This window comes from Lissotriton helveticus, chromosome 1_1 (assembly GCF_964261635.1).
Source record: "Lissotriton helveticus chromosome 1_1, aLisHel1.1, whole genome shotgun sequence".
Taxonomy (NCBI): Eukaryota; Metazoa; Chordata; class Amphibia; order Caudata; family Salamandridae; genus Lissotriton; species Lissotriton helveticus.
This window is the reverse complement of record NC_136057.1, coordinates 12949731-12967132: the sequence shown is the minus strand read 5'-3', so window position 1 is coordinate 12967132 and position 17402 is coordinate 12949731. Positions and strand designations below refer to the sequence as shown.

General features: G+C 48.1%; 1 protein-coding gene across 1 annotated transcript in view; it reads left to right on the top strand.

The window, feature by feature from the left end:
• The first annotated feature begins 2082 nt into the window (after positions 1 to 2082).
• The window catches only part of LOC144766846 (lectin-like), a 96262-nt gene continuing 80942 nt past the window's right edge, over positions 2083 to 17402 (top strand). The window contains exons 1-2 of the mRNA XM_078650564.1: positions 2083 to 2150; positions 2956 to 3046. Coding sequence (XP_078506690.1) covers positions 2139 to 2150; positions 2956 to 3046 — 103 coding nt within the window. The 5' untranslated portion in view covers positions 2083 to 2138. The remainder of the gene's footprint in view (positions 2151 to 2955; positions 3047 to 17402) is intronic.

Sequence of the window (17402 nt, the reverse complement as noted above, 5' to 3'; positions counted from 1 at the left end):
CCCCAGACATGTGTCAGACAGGCAGCAGAGACCTAATGGCTAAAGTGAGAAAATGTCAACTTTCTACAAATTTTATTTTCAGAATTGTAATTTAAAATCCCACTTCACCATAAATTAGGATTTTAAATTAGGATTCCAGAGACACCAAACTTGAATCAGTGATATCTTCCCATTTGGAGATTACTCTCATAAAATGAAATGCTGTAATCCCAATGTTATCCTAAGGGAGTTATTATAAACTTGCCGTAGTGTAAAACCAATTTGAGAGTGCTTCAATACCAGGACATGTAAAAAGTGAAAGTACATGTCCTACTTTTTACAGACATTGGTCCCTAGCCTCTGGGCTGTCCAGTGCCTACCCCAGGGATGACTTTTCTGTATTAAAAATTAAGGGTGGTGCCTCGCCAAAGGTTTATTTTGCCAGGTTGAAATAGCAACTACACATACAGGTTCTGCAATGTCAGGCCTGAGACATGGTTAAAGGGCTGCCACATTCAGTGATGTGGGCCTACTAGTAGGATTTAATTTCTAGGCCCTGGGATGTAAAGTGCCACTTTACTAGGGATTCATAAGTAGAATAAATATACCAATTGAGTATGAGCCAATATTACGAGACAGACGTGCACTTTAGCACTGGTTAGATTGGTAAAGTGCCCAGAGACTTCGGCTGACAAAAGAAGGTAAACAAAGTGAAGGAGGGAGAAATGACATTTGGGGTAATCCTGCATAGAGGGTCATTATCCCTAAAATGGCATTTGCTCCTCTGTCCCAAATCTCCTTGATTCTGTATTTTTTTTGATAGGTGGGAGAGGGGAGTGGTTGGAGTAATGGCCTGAGGCCTTCCACATGCTGCCAAGTTCTCAATCAGAATGTGTGTGACATTTTCATCTGTTCAGCGAGTTCATGTGTGACATTTGATTGCTATGTGTGACAACTGTCACACAAACTTGAAAAACCTTCGATGCTTACGGGTTGCTGTATAACTCGAGTCCTACAGGCCAAATCTTGATAGGTGATCATTTAAAGTCCAGCACTGTGGCAGGTGGGTGCACCAAGCCATGGCACACCGCTAGTTCCTAGCAGGTGCCTGGGTCCCGGACTACCCATAGGAGCTGGGTTCAGGAGACTTCTTGTGCAACAGACTAAAGTGAAACGAAAGTGCTGGAGAACAATGTGATACACGCATGGTGTCAATGCAACCATCAAGTCTCTGCAACCAAATCCACAAAAAGCTTTTCTGGGACTAACGGCCACAAACACAACCTGACAACGCCTGACCTACTCGACCCCAAGCGTGATATAAGAGGGGCAGCAGTTTCTAAGTCCACTATCAATGTGCATGAGTCATGTTTATGCTAACAGCGTGTCTTTTTAAAGATGAAGTACAAGAGATTCCAGAGGTTATCTGGTGGCACTTCAAATTGCGTTGATAAATGATCTCAGTACAGTAATGTGGCGACAATGACGCATTTGCGTTAGTTTGACCCCGATCAGTGACACTTGACAGGGTTCATGTGCTGGCTGGTCAAGGTCTTTCTCATTATCTAAGCTTAAGTGGTGGGTGTGGTCTGTGTTAATTTGGAAGTATAGGTTTCTTTTTTATGTGTTATTGTAATCGTGCTTAGAGCAGGGCCTTTCACCTAAATGTCCAGAGGCGGGGCAGGCCTATCGAGGAGATGAAAGGGGGGGGTGTGTCACTGACCTCTGGATTCTGCCAGAAACTGCTGTTGGTCATTGTGAATGGCAGGACCTGGCCAAAGGGCAGTGGTCAGTGTAGCTTCCTTCCAGGTCAGGCAGCTACGTCGGGCATGTTTTACTTTTGTTTATTCCACTCCTGCTTGAGTGCAGGTTTTTTCCAAGGAAGGAGTGACAGAGTTTGCAGTGTGCTCTTGTGCACACAAAATGAGAGAAGCCTGCAATATATTACCTGAGTCAAAACAGAAGCATGTCAGCTAGGTTTTAACTGAGCACTCATTATTCTCTGGCAAAGATGCCCAGTCCGTCCATCTGTCCCTCCCACCAGGAGTAGAAAAATGTGTTGGAGTCTGCGGTGTGCTGCTATGTGGGTGCGGTGTTGTTAGGAGATCGGAGCTGAACGCACCCGGAGGAGGAGAAAACAGCTGAAATTTGCTCACCATATGGAACAGCAAGTAAGTGAGGTTGATTTAAATTCTGGTCTTTTTAGATTGTTACTCAGGTTGACCCCGCTCTCCCTAATGCCAGTCTGTACCTGAAGTTCCAGCCTGAGCCAGTGCTGACACTGCGGTACAGACCCTCCGAGACTGAGAAACCTAATGCATTTACCAATGCTTGTTTGCATTGTTGCCCAGGCTGAACCCGCTCTCCCTCGTGCCAGTCTGTACCTGAAGTGCCAGCCTGAGCCAGCGCTGACACTGCGGTTTGAACCCTCTGAGACTAGGAAACCTAATGCATTTACCAATGCTTGTTTGCATTGTTGCCCGGGCTGACCCCGCTCTCCCTCGTGCCAGTCTGTACCTGAAGTGCCAGCCTTAACCAGTGCTGGAAATGCAGTACAGACCCTCCGAGGCTGAGAAACCTAATGCGTTTACCAATGCTTGTTTGCATTGTTGCCCAGGCCGACCCCGCTCTCCCTCATGCGAGTCTGTACCTGAAGTGCCAGCCTGAGCCAGTGTTGACACTGCGGTTCGGACCCTCCGAGACTAAGAAACCTAATGCATGTACCAATGCTTGTTTACATTGTTGCCCAGGCTGACACCTGTGCTGTGTCTGTAGATTTCTTAGGTTTTACTCAATTTTCTGTTCACACATTTATTTCTACTTTTTGAAGATTTGGACTTGGCTGGTTGTGTGTTTTGAAGAACATGTCAGAATGATCTGTAAGAAGTGTATATTGAGTGACACGTGGTATTGATTTGCAGAGTGTGCCCCTCTAACACAACTATTGATAAAGTGTGCCCTCCAACATTCTTACAGGCCCAGAGGATGGAAGAGTCCAGGAGGTTGGGCGGTGCCAGGTCCAGGGTTCTGCTGCTCTCTATCACCCTCTTCTTCACTGTAGTTTGGGGTAAGTAAAAGACAACGCCCTGGCCACACTGCTCTCCTTCTAGGCGGTGTGTGTGAGACTGACCACACTCCACAGTGATTGACGCACATTTTGTTTTGGTGAATATAAAATAAAGTCCTGAGGTTTTGCATCTTTTTATGCCTGGTGTAGGTTTAGTGCTGTATTTATAGTTCTTCATTTGCTCATTTTTACCCTCCTATCATCAACACTGTTGCCCATTATTATTTTTATTATACTGTTTCTTGTAAAGCACTTGGCTACCCAGATATGGGCTTCCCCAGCGCTGGGATGCATTTGCATTTTTATTCCCAAAAACTGTTCTCCTGTTCGTTTGCTGTTCGATGATGTGCTTTGTCTTGCTTATATGCTATTTTTTTTAGGTCTGGCATTAGCGAAGACCGTTTGTTTTTCCCTGAAAACGTCATAAAAAAAAAACAAAGACATACGTACATAAAGAGTGGCTCTCTGTCATTTTTCTTCATCCATTGGTCTATTTTAGTGCCAATTACATCTTACTCATGACCACAACAGCATTGAACATGGGTCACTGGTTGAGCCCACTTCGTCCATAGTCTACTGACCGTGTGAGTGACAGCATTCTGGCCCCTTGACTGTACATTATGTGCAAGGTCCAACACCAATGCCGCTTATCATTTTGTTTTGGCTAGGCCTTAGCCCTTAATCAATACATACTGATGCAGCTGTTGTTTGGACAGTGTTTGCTAAAAGAGCATGCAAAGTTTGTACCAATGTAGCAGCTAAATCAACAACATCCTTAGATGCTTTGAAAAAGCAATTTTACATGCTGCAAAGTATTTACCCAATTCCAAAAGTGAACTTTTACAATGAAAACATGAGGCAATGAGAGAGCTGATTACTTTGGGGTCCCCCCTAACGTAGGGGGAGCACCAAGCAGATGCCTTGAACACAAAGAGCATAAACAAAAAGCACATTTTGTTGAACTTCAGTGGTGGTCCCATCATTTTAGGACCACCCCAAGCACAGTTATTGGCAAAAAAACAATCCCAACTAAAAGCCCTGCAAAGCATTATGGGATGAGATTAGCCATGGGCAGTGAAAATTATAGTATTCAATATCAAAAGATTTCTACAAAGAGCTGCAGTTCACCTAGTCGTTATTAGATGTCCCTCACAAGTCAAATGCAAAGCATTGAAATTATTCTTACACCAAGCTGCAGTTCCACTAGTTGCTACTAGATGTCCCTCACGAGTCAAATGCAAAACCATTGAAACCCTTTCATCATGCATTTGCATGACTCGTGAGGGACATCTAGTAAACACCAGTTGAACTACAGCTCTTTGTGAATTATTTTGATATTGGATACTATATAAAATTCACTGCCCACTGCTAATCTCATCCCATAATGTTTTGCAGGGCCTTTGGTTGGGAATGTTTTTTTGCCAATAACTGTGCAATTATTTAGCAATTTTTTCACAGTGCAGACAAGTACACATTGTCATCATCTACGCCAGAGGTCTTCAAACTTTTGTAGGTTGAGCCCCCCCGCTCAATTTTTTCAGATGTTGGGCCCCCCCGCCACCTAACAGAAATTTCTGGAATCTAGTACATTACATAATCGACCACCACACGCATATCCATGGCCTTATCCAGCAAAGAATGTTCAACACAATAAGAGTGTTTGGTAAAATGCAGGTTTGTGAGTGGGTGTGGTGAAATGACAGAGGCGTATTACACAGCTCAAACACCATTTTTCAAGATAAAATGTGCCAAATTGTTTTTACTAGGATGCTTTCTTTTACATATGACATAGATTGATAATAACATCACCAACATAAATGTGACAGGTTTGCCTGTTTTTAGCCACAGAGACAGTCAATCTGTGGATGGATTTTTGCTACTGCCATCCCCAGGTTGTGCTCCACACCCAGTCTTGAACGGTACTTAGTCTTTAATACCGCAAGTGCTAAGAACCCAATCTCACATAAATAGGAAGAGCTGAAAGGCAAGAGAGTTTTGATAGCAGTTTCTCTCAAAGCTGAATATTCTGCAGACATTTTCAGCCAAAACAGGGACTGTAAGGGAGACAGTGTTGAAAGATTTTTCAATCACTCCCTAGCTCAGAGCTCGTACATGAGAAACAAATCTTCTCTAGAAATCATTAACAAACGTTTTAGGCAGCATTATATTGGGATAATTGCCCACTAACCTGTTATGGACACAAACACAAAATTGAAAGTCCACAGAGAAGGTGTTGAACGAACACTTGATTGAGATTTCCTTTGTGGTACGATAAGTGGCTTGCCCGAAGCAGTGGGGGTTAAGGACACGTCGGGCTTATGTTTAAAAAAGAAAATAGAACTAATAATGAATGAATGATGTTGTCTATTTTACTTCAGAGCAATGTTGTCTGACAGACTTTATGGTGGCAGGATTTTGTCGTGTTAACCCCTTCTACGCTCATGACAAGGTCAGCTCGTCATGAGCGTTACCTGCGCAACGCGGATGACGAGCTGACCTTGTCACGTAACGCGGGATTTTTAAAATTGCAGCGCGCAGTGGGAAAACCGCTAGCGCGCATGCGGTTAAGGATTTTGGGTGCTCTGGGCCAAAACAATTTTGGGGGCCCCTGTTCAATATAGCTTTGAGTTTAAATGATTTACTTTCAGCTCTGCCATACCCTATTTAGCCAGGCTACTAACGGTGCATAGGCACTATGGTCAAAAATCTAACTGCAGAGCCGGCCGCTCGCCCGTTCCCGCCGCTGCTCGCCCAGGCCCCGCCCACCACCGGCCCATTGGCCGAGCCGCTCCCACCGCCGCCCAGCTGACCCGCCCTCATGTCCCCCTTCTTATGACGCCCCCAGAGCGACCGCGCAGCGGACGCGCGCAGCGGGAGCACCTGTCAAGAAGTGCTGTACCTGATTCTCCTGTGGTCTGTGGGGGCGAGTGTGAAGGGCGTCCCGATGAGCAATTCCCAATTCCCAAACACCTCTGGTCCCAGAGACCTCTGAGCTCAGGAATGAGGGGGAAAGGGGAAGTGGATAACGAACAACAGAGAGACTGCCACACCCTGGTGTCTTCAGCTTGTCGGCACCTGTAAGAGGAACATAACATTAATACATTCTCATTAACTTGACCAGATGACTCAGGCTATACCGAATCCAAAAGCTGCTCCTCCTATACCTGTAGGTGGTGTGGAATTTGCTTCTCTCTGTAGAGGAGTTGAAGTGGAGACTTGCCTTGATGATAGGAGATGATGCTACTGAGAACTACACTAGGTGAGTAAGAGAATATAGCTACATGCGCATATAGATCTCCCCCTAAACACTATTTAGACCTGAAGTTCGGAGTAGCGAATAGGCTCAATAAAGTTCTCAAATTGCTCCTCTAGAAAATCAAGTCAGGAATGAAAGTTCATAACACAACTGCGGTTATTTGGGCGATAGCCATCACCCAAATGCTGAGTCTTTATCAAAGTCTATGGATATAGTTTTCTTTTAAAGAATTCGGGAACGGACTTGATACTGGAATTCACAACGGTCTTACTCCCAGAGAATGCTTCTCAATCAGAATTAGTCTGGAAACCACTTGAATATAAGTTCTAGTCTTACCGTTACTCTCGGAACAAACTGCACGGCAAACGAGAGTGGAGAGATAACGGAAACCAGACCTTTACTCGAAGGCAACGATACTGCCGACTGGACTTCTCCCACAGAATACTTAATCTTCTGAGACTTCTCCGAACAAGATAGAATCTTCTTTTGACGAGCCGCTACGGGATGAAGACACCTCAGGAGAGGCTCTCTGGAACGCAACCGACTCCGTCAAGTTCTTCAGTTGAAGTGCGCAGCGCCAGAGCAACGCGCGCACAAAATGGCGGCACTGCTTCAAAGACTAGAACGCCAACCCAGGGTTGACGTTTTCAACAGCGGAACAACAGGAAGTTCTCCATCGGAATTGCGCCACCAATAGACTCCAGCTAGCAGGAGGTAGTAGATGGGGTACTTTGTTAAGCGATATTGGCGATGACCTGGTACCTGAAGGCCTTGACACCAGAGCGGGCTTGACAGTACCCCCCACCAAAGCCCCCTCCCCAGGCTTCTGCGGGTAAGTCTTGTGAAAAGCTGACACCAATCTTGGGGCATGAACATAGCAACTCGGCTCCCAGGATCTTTCCTCCGGGCCGAAACCCTTCCAATCCACTAAATAAAACAGTTTCCCTCGTTTAATCTTGGAATCTAGAATTCTCTTAACCTCAAACTCTTCCGAGGATTGGACTGAAACTGAAGTGGGTGGAGTATCCTGTCTAAGATGGGGGGGACTCTTTCTAACCAAGGAGACGTGAAAGGTTGGGTGTATCTTCATGGTTTTTGGAAGAATGACTCTGACACTCACAGGATTGACCATCTTATCTACAAGGAATGGACCCACAAATATTGGTTGAAACTTGCGATTACCTCGCAAACGCATATGCTTTGTGGAAACCCATACCCGAACCCCAGGTTCTAAAATGGGACTTTCTCTACGCTTTCGGTCTGCCTGATGTTTGTAACTAGTCTTAGCCTTGGAAAGATTAGCTGATGCTGTTTGGTAAGATTGCTGCAACTTTGATAAAACCTCCTGAACTGCCGGAACCTCAACCTCCACCTTACCCACCCACATATTAGGATGCCTGCCTGAATTCAAAAAGAATGGGGAGAAACCAGTAGCTGAATGAACCGCGTTATTGTAAGCAAACTCCGCAGTACTAAGCAAGGAGGGCCACTCGCCTTCTTGATCCATTAAATACATGCGAAGGTATTGCTCCAGATCCTGATTCACCCGCTCAGTCTGTCCATCCGTCTCCGGATGGAAACTGGTGGACAGCCGAGAATCTACCCCTATTCCTCTCAAGAAGGACCTCCAAAAACGGGACACAAATTGGGGGCCTCGATCGGAAATCACAACCTTGGGAATTCCATGAAGTTTCACAATGTGCTGAACAAATAATGTGGCCAACTGGGGAGCTGTGGGAAGGGCCTTCAAAGGAATGAAATGACTCATCTTAGTGAACTGATCCACCACCACCCAGATGACAGAGGTACCTTGACTGGAGGGCAAATCCACTATGAAATCCATAGAGATGGTATGCCAAGGGGATGGAGCTACCGGTAAGGGGTGGAGAAGACCCTGTGGAGACTGCCTTAAACTCTTCCCTTTGATACACTGCTCGCATGTGGCAACGTACTGTCTCACCTGAGTGTCCATGCCAGGCCAAATAAAGTCTCTTTTCACCAACTCCAAAGTCTTTGCTACACCCTTGTGTCCGGCCATCAGATGATCATGGGAAAATTGAATGATTTCAGTTTGCAAATCTTCACTTGGAACAAAGATCTTTCCTTGAAGATAGGGGGTTCCCTCCTTGACCTCTCGATCTGAACCCTCTGACTTCCAGTCTTGAAACTTCTCCTTAGAAAACTCTTCGCGAATCCTTGTGCCCAAGTCGTCGTCTACAGAGGTGGCAATTATCTTGTCTTTAGGAATGACATAATGCTCCTTCGGATGCTCAGCTTCACTCCCCAAATCAAGTCGCGATAAATCATCATTTTTAACATTAGTAGCGCCAGGTTTGTAGGTTAAAACAAAATTGTAGTCGGCGAAGAACAGAGACCATCTCAACTGTCGAGGAGTGAGAGTGCGAGCGGACTTTAGAAATTGTAAATTTCGATGATCAGTGAAAACCGTTATAACATGTCTGGCTCCCAATAAATAATGGCGCCAGACCTGAAAGGCATCCTTCACTGCCAATAGTTCCTTGTCTGCGATTGAGTAGTTTATTTCTGCAGGAGACAATTTTCGAGAATGATATGCAACCGGATGGAGCTGACCTGTATTCTTCTGTCGCTGAGACAAAATTCCCCCAAGGGCCAAATTCGAAGCATCTGCCTCCACAAAAAATGGTTCATTCAAATCTGGATGTTGCAACACTGGAGCAGTGGTAAATGCCTCCTTCAACTGCTGGAATGCTTCCTCCGACGCAGGTCCCCAAACAAATTTCTCATTCTTCTTTAACAATCGAGTAATGGGACTCACTGTGCTGGAGAAATCAGGAATGAATCGCCGATAAAAATTTGCAAAGCCTAAGAAACTCTGTATTTCTTTGACGGATCGAGGAGAAGGCCAGTTCTTGATGGCTTGAAGTTTTGAGTCGTCCATTGACACTCCTTCAGGGGAAAGAATGAAGCCTAAAAATTCCACCTTGGACGAATGAAAAACGCATTTCTCCAACTTCACATACAATTGATGTTCCAACAGCCGCTCCAAAATGGCACGCACATGACTCACATGTTCTTCTAAACTGTTTGAAAATATCAAAATATCGTCAATGTAAACGACTGCAAATCGATCTAGGTACTCTCGAAGAATGTCATTCACGAAATGCTGGAAAGCTGCCGGGGCATTACACAACCCAAAAGGCATCACCTGATATTCAAATAATCCCAGCCTGGTGCGAAATGCGGTCTTCCATTCTTCGCCTTCTGCCATACGAACCAAATGATAGGCCCCTCGTAAGTCCAATTTGGTATAGATTCGGGCCTCCTTAACTTGATCTAATAACTCCGAAATGAGTGGCAGAGGGTAGCGGTTCTTTTTAGTGACCAAATTCAAGGCTCTATAATCTATGCAGGTCCTCAAGGTTCCATCCTTCTTTGGGATAAAGAAAAGAGGGGAAGACACTGGAGATTTTGACGGTCGTATAAAACCACTCGCCAGGTGTTGATCGATGTATTCTTTCAGATGCACGTTCTCTGGTTCAGATAAAGCATAAATGCGGCTACAAGGTAAGGCCGCCCCTGGCTCTAATTCAATCCTGCAATCATAGGGTCTATGTGGAGGGAGCTTCCGGGCTTCTTTTTCATTGAAGGCTTCCTTCAAGTCTGAATATTCATCTGGAATATCAGGAACTTCTATGGCACAAATGGTTTGGACCTGATTGGCAAAGTTCGAAGACATCGACTGCAAGGCCACCCCCGAAGAGGCTTTGAAACAGTGCTCCAAACAAAATTCAGAATTCATTTCTAAAGTGCGTGTGGCCCAGTCAATTCTTGGATTGTGCTCGGTGAGCCATGGCAACCCCAAGATGAGCTGAAACTGGGGAGCATCAATCAGGTTAAAACGGACATGACTTCTATGCTCTCCGGGACCGTACACGGTGATGATTTCGGTATCTGCAACTATGGGGCCCGAGGATAAATTCGTGCCATCCACCGCACGAACTGGTTCAGGTCTCAGCTTCTTCTCAAAACGAATTCCCAAAGACTTAGCAAACTGAATGTCGCAGAAGTTTCCGGTTGCTCCTGAATCAATCATAATGGAGATGCCTTCCTTCTCAGTTTCTCCAAAAGTGATCCGACTGGAAAGGATTAAGTGTGGAGCTGAAGATTGAAGAGTATTAGCCAAGGATTGTGAAACTGGAGTTGATTCCGATTCAGCTCCCACCAGTGCAACTCCGTCTACTGGTGGAGCCGATCTTTTACCAAAGCCGCAGACTTGGGTTTTCTAGGACGTTCTCGCACAAAATGACCCGATTGGCCGCAATACATACACAGCTTTCCTGCTCTTCTCTTCTCTCTCTCCTCTTTGCTTAGAGGACCTCGAACAGTTCCAATTTGCATCGGTTCTTCACTGGAACTCCCTTCGGAACTCTTACTCACATCCAAACGAGCTCGATCAAACCTGGGGGGAAGTACTCTTGTCTCCTTTCGACGCTCACTGCGCCTTTCAAATTGACGTTGATCTATCTGTAAAACCAAATCAATCAGCTCTGATAACTCAGTAGGTCTCTTCGGAATTTGGGATAACCCATCCTTTAGTTCATCCTTGAGCCCACGATAAAAAATGGCTGCTCTCTTAGCCATTGGCCAACTGGTCTCGACTATCAACTTATTGAATTGAGCTATGTAAGCTACCAGTTCCTTATTACCTTGCTTTAAATCTAGTAACTCATTGTCTGTTGTTTGGGATATAGTTCTTCGGTCAAAAATTCATAAAAATTCTGCCTTGAAGTCTTCATACTTGTATAATACAGGATCGTTTGTCGATACCAAAGGCAACGACCACGCCGCTGCATCCCCACTCAGGTAAGACAGAACGAAAGCCACTTTGGATTGATCTTCTTTAAATAAAATGGGTTTACACAAAAAATGCAGAGCACACTGCGTGAGGAAAATCTGAGCCTTAAGTGGGTCCCCCTGAAACCTTTCTGGAGGGGCCAAAGGGATAGTTGGGGACATGGCATGCACTACTTGAGTAGTTAACTCTGACGAAGAGGAAGAAGGCGCGAAACCTTGCCCCTTCATTTTCTCAAAACTGGGACTGGGACTGGGAGCTGCTGCTATCTCATCAATTCTCTGCCTAAGATATCTAGTCTCAGAATTGGACCTCTTAACTTCCTCCCTAGTTTCACTCAACTGTTTCTGTAAATTTTCCAGGACGGAGGTCAAGGCCTTAACGTCCAGACCCTCAGCCATCTCGCCCAGACAGAAGGCAACCTATTTGGGCACTTCAATCTGTCAAGAAGCGCTGTACCTGATTCTCCTGTGGTCTGTGGGGGCGAGTGTGAAGGGCGTCCCGATGAGTAATTCCCAATTCCCAAACACCCCTGGTCCCAGAGACCTCTGAGCTCAGGAATGAGGGGGAAAGGGGAAGTGGATAACGAACAACAGAGAGACTGCCACACCCTGGTGTCTTCAGCTTGTCGGCACCTGTAAGAGGAACATAACATTAATACATTCTCATTAACTTGACCAGATGACTCAGGCTATACCGAATCCAAAAGCTGCTCCTCCTATACCTGTAGTTGGTGTGGAATTTGCTTCTCTCTATAGAGGAGTTGAAGTGGAGACTTGCCTTGATGATAGGAGATGATGCCACTGAGAACTACACTAGGTGAGTAAGAGAATATAGCTACATGCGCATATAGATATCCCCCTAAACACTATTTAGACCTGAAGTTCGGAGTAGCGAATAGGCTCAATAAAGTTCTCAAATTGCTCCTCTAGAAAATCAAGTCAGGAATGAAAGTTCATAACACAACTGCGGTTATTTGGGCGATAGCCATCACCCAAATGCTGAGTCTTTATCAAAGTCTATGGATATAGTTTTCTTTTAAAGAATTCGGGAACGGACTTGATACTGGAATTCACAACGGTCTTACTCCCAGAGAATGCTTCTCAATCAGAATTAGTCTGGAAACCACTTGAATATAAGTTCTAGTCTTACCGTTACTCTCGGAACAAACTGCACGGCAAACGAGAGTGGAGAGATAACGGAAACCAGACCTTTACTCGAAGGCAACGATACTGCCGACTGGACTTCTCCCACAGAATACTTAATCTTCTGAGACTTCTCCGAACAAGATAGAATCTTCTTTTGACGAGCCGCTACGGGATGAAGACACCTCAGGAGAGGCTCTCTGGAACGCAACCGACTCCGTCAAGTTCTTCAGTTGAAGTGCGCAGCGCCAGAGCAGCGCGCGCACGAAATGGCGGCACTGCTTCAAAGACTAGAACGCCAACCCAGGGTTGACGTTTTCAACAGCGGAACAACAGGAAGTTCTCCATCGGAATTGCGCCACCAATTGACTCCAGCTAGCAGGAGGTAGTAGATGGGGTACTTTGTTAAGCGATCTTGGCGATGACCTGGTACCTGAAGGCCTTGACACCAGAGCGGGCTTGACAGCACCGAATGAGCGCCGATGATGCGCCAAAGGTAAGCCCGTCTACGCCCGTCCGCGCCTGGACCGCGCCCAGTGCCAGGACTCCTGGCCCTCGCAGACCCCAGCCCACCCGCCAGACGTACGACGCCGCCACCCTCAACGCACTCAACTCCGGCCAATCCCCGGGATGCTACCGAGCCACCCCGAGACGCACCCACGGACCCTTCTGCTGCAACGCCTGCAAGTTCCCCTGCAACCGGACTCACGCCTCACCAGCACCCACCAAGCCGACCTCCAGCAGCACCCACCTGAAGTGCATCCTGCTCAACACCCGCTCCATCCACAGACACGCCATCGAGCTCTGGAACCTGCTCGACACCACAGCCCCAGACGTCGCCTTCCTCACGGAAACCTGGATGAACGCCTCCTCAGCGCCCGACATCGCCATCGCCATCCCGGACGGCTACAAGATCATCCGGAGGGACCGCGTCAACCAGACAGGAGGAGGCATCGCCATCATCCACAGGAACACCATCCGCATCACGACCAACACCGACTACACCCTCGCACCCGCCGAACACCTGCACTTCCAGATCCACGTCAACCCCAAGACCACCCTCCGAGGCACCCTCATCTACAGACCCCCGGGACCACGCACCCAATTCAGCGAAGACATCGCCGACTTCATCGGCCCACACGCCCTCCCCTCCGCCGACTGCATCCTCCTCGGGGACCTGAACTTCCACCTGGAGAACAACAACGACCGCAACACCACCACCTTGCTGGACAACCTCGCCAACCTCGGGCTCAAGCAACTGGTGACCACCCCCACCCACTACGCCGGACACACACTGGACCCGGTCTTCTCTTCCAGCAAGGACATCACCTTCAGTCACGTAACGGGACTCCACTGGACGGACCACAGCTGCGTCCACTTCAGCTTCAGGAGGACCAAGCTCCACCATCACCAGCAACAGGTTCCCCGCAGAAGCTGGAACAAGATCACTGCAGACCAGCTCGCTACTTCCCTGAGCAAGAACCCTCCCGCCAGCTCAACGAACCCCAGCCAAGCGGCCACCAACCTCACGAAGTGGATCAGCGACTGCGCAGACGACCTCGCCCCTCTGAAGACCCCGCCGAGCAGACCCGGCAGCAAGAAAGCCCCATGGTTTAATGACGAACTCAAGAGCTCCAAGAATAACTGCAGAGCACTCGAGAAAACCTGGCGCAGAGACCCAACACCGGACAACATGACTGCCCTCAAGCTCGCCACCCCAAAACACCACCAACTAATCCACGCCACCAAGAAAACCGCATTCAAGGAACGACTGGACAACAACGCAAACAACAGCAAGGAACTCTTCAACATCGTCAAAGAGCTCTCCCACCCCAACGCCGGAAACAACGACATCACCCTTTCTCAAGACCTCTGCAACTCCCTCGCCTCCTACTTCCACAACAAGATCGCGGACATACACAACAGCTTCAGCACTCAACCGACGCACGCCACGACTGAACCACCGCCCCCCACCACCACCATCCACGCCTGGACCCCGATCAGCACCGAAGACACCATCCACACGATGAACTCCATCCACTCCGGATCTCCGACCGACCCCTGCCCTCACTACGTCTTCAACAAGGCCGACGCTGTCATCGCACCCCACCTGCGGGACATCGTCAACACCTCCTTCGACACCGCTACCTTCCCAGAGAGCTGGAAGCATGCCGAACTCAGCGCTCTACTTAAGAAACCATCAGCCGACCCCACCGACCTCAAGGACTACCGCCCCATCTCGCTGCTCCCGTTTCCGGCAAAAGTCATCGAGAAGACCGTCAACAAGCAGCTGGCCGCCTTCCTCGAGACGAATGGTTCCCTCGACCTCTCGCAGTCCGGTTTCCGGGCCAACCACAGCACCGAGACCGCCCTGATCGCAGCTACCGATGACATACGAGCCCTGCTCGACAACGGAGAAACAGCGGCCCTCATCCTCCTCGACCTCTCCGCGGCCTTCGACACTGTCTGCCACCGTACCCTAGTACAGCGCCTCAGCAACGTCGGCATCCAGGAGAAGGCACGGGACTGGATCATCTCCTTCCTCGCCGGAAGGACACAGAGAGTCCGCCTCCCCCGTTCAGATCGGAGGCCACCGAAGTCATCTGCGGCGTTCCCCAAGGCTCCTCGCTCAGCCCAACACTCTTCAACGTCTACATGAGCCCCCTCGCAGCCATCGCACGCCAGCACAACCTCAACATCATCTCCTACGCCGACGACACCCAGCTGATCCTCTCCCTCACCAACGACCCCACCACCGCCAGAGCCAACCTGCACGAAGGGATGACAGACGTAGCCAAATGGATGTCGAACAGCCGCCTGAAACTGAACTCGGACAAGACGGAAGTCCTCATCCTGGGATCCTCACCCTCCGCCTGGGACGACTCCTGGTGGCCCCCCGCCCTGGGCAGCGCACCCAAACCAACAGACCACGCACGCAACCTGGGCTTCATCCTGGACTCCTCCCTCTCCATGACCAGACAAGTCAACGCCGTCTCCTCGTCGTGCTTCAACATCCTGTGCATGCTACGTAAGATCTTCCGGTGGATCCCCACCGAGACCAGGAAGACGTTCACCCAGGCCCTCGTCACCAGCCGACTGGACTACGGCAACTCCCTCTACGCCGGAACCACCGCCAAACTCCAGAAGAGACTCCAGCGGATCCAGAACACCTCAGCACGACTCATCCTGGACATCCCCCGCCGCAGCCACATATCCGGACACCTGAGAGATCTGCACTGGCTCCCGGTCAACAAAAGAATCACCTTCCGGCTCCTCACCCACGAACACAAAGCCCTACACAACCAAGGCCCAGGATACCTAAACAGCCGCCTCAACTTCTACACTCCCACACGCCAACTTCGATCGACCAGCCACGCCCTCGCCGCCGTCCCCCGCATCCGAAGAGCCACCGCAGGAGGAAGGTCCTTCTCCTACCTGGCCGCCAAGACCTGGAACTCCCTCCCCACCCACCTCCGCCTGACCCAAGACCACCTCGCCTTCAGGAAGCAGCTCAAGACCTGGCTGTTCGAGCGGTAGCGGACCCCCCAGCGCCTTGAGACCCTCCAGGTGAGTAGTGCGCTATATAAATGCATTGATTGTTATTCAGACATAGTGATGTGTTTTCACTGTTGTAACAAAGCAGCAGCCCACTAATTTTACAGCGAATAATATCTGTGATATCCTCCAATTTCTCATATGTGAAGACCCCCTTGGATCTAAAATAAACCTTATGGTTGTTGCATGAAACAAACACATTTCTCTGCAAATAGTTATAGCCTCCTTACATCAATCACATTAAAAAGAAATGAAACAAAACGGTATTTACAAGAATCTGTTTAGGAATTATTCCAGGACATCAGGGCAAAAATAGAGCTTTCTCCATCAAGGGGCCCCCTGAAAGGCTGGATTGCAGTACATGTAAATGTGTCCTTTTGTAATTTAGGACGAAAACCTTGATGGGGCATGACATGCCCATACTCGTGTACAGGGGCGCAACTAGACCTAAACTTCGGGTGGGAGCTCACACTCCCAGACAGGGCTGGCCCTAGCACTTGTTGCACACATGCACCAGTCTGTTTTGGCACCCCCTCCCACATTTCTTCCTCCATGAATTTCTTCACTACTACTCACCAACTATCTACCTCATCTCTCTATAGCTACTTTCTGGCAAGCATTTCATTTTTTTATAGCGCTACTCATTGTTTACTCACACTCAGTTCAGTGATCTGCAGGGTACACGTTCTTTGTAGTAGGCACATTAAACCTCTGCACTCTGCAGGAGTGCTCATATGAGTGCACAGTGAGCAGTGTGAGAGTAGGGTAAGAGGAGTGACTGCAGGGTAAGTGAGGTGACCATATGAATTTGGGTACGGATGTAAGTGCAGAGTGGGACGAATGAAAGTATGGTTAGTGGTGGGCTTATTTGAGTGAGATTGCAGATCGAACAGTGAGGGGGACAGGTGAGTGAGTGCAGGTTGAGTAGTGTGCTCGTGTGATACCACTCTACCGTCCCATCTCTACAGGCAGGTCCAACGTGGGGCGCCTCCAAGTGTAGAAGGCTCATGAAGGTGCTAGGCCTGATCCACACCTGTTTCTGTACCTTAAATTTATTTTGAAGCGTGGACTTGGAGCTAATGAAAAAAACACCCACTTCCCACCTTCCCTTGTGACAGCCCTGCTATGTATATTTTTTGCTCTGGCAGAAATGCAGGGTCTGGATTTGAGCTGTGAAGATAGCTCAGTAAGGTTAGTGCTGGCCCATAGACTAGCACGTCATAGTCTTGAATTCGACAGAGCAAACAAAAACGAGTACCATCGAGCTGCCTAAGAGCTCCAACTATTTAAGCATAAAAAATCTATTCAGTTTATTATTCACTATATAAATATTTATTATTGTTTGTATTTCTATTAATGAAAGGGGCTAACTGAAAGCTGCTTCTAGAACCGGAAGCTGTTGGAATGCAACAGAACTCTAGGAAGGAAGTAATTTACTCCCACACTGCTCCAGCACATACCTGTTCTCATCTGACGACTGATTTTGGGGTTTGCCGGCTGTTGGTAAAGATCTATTTGATCCTGCACTTATACCTGCACTGCTTGATGCTATCACCTGCGCTGGGT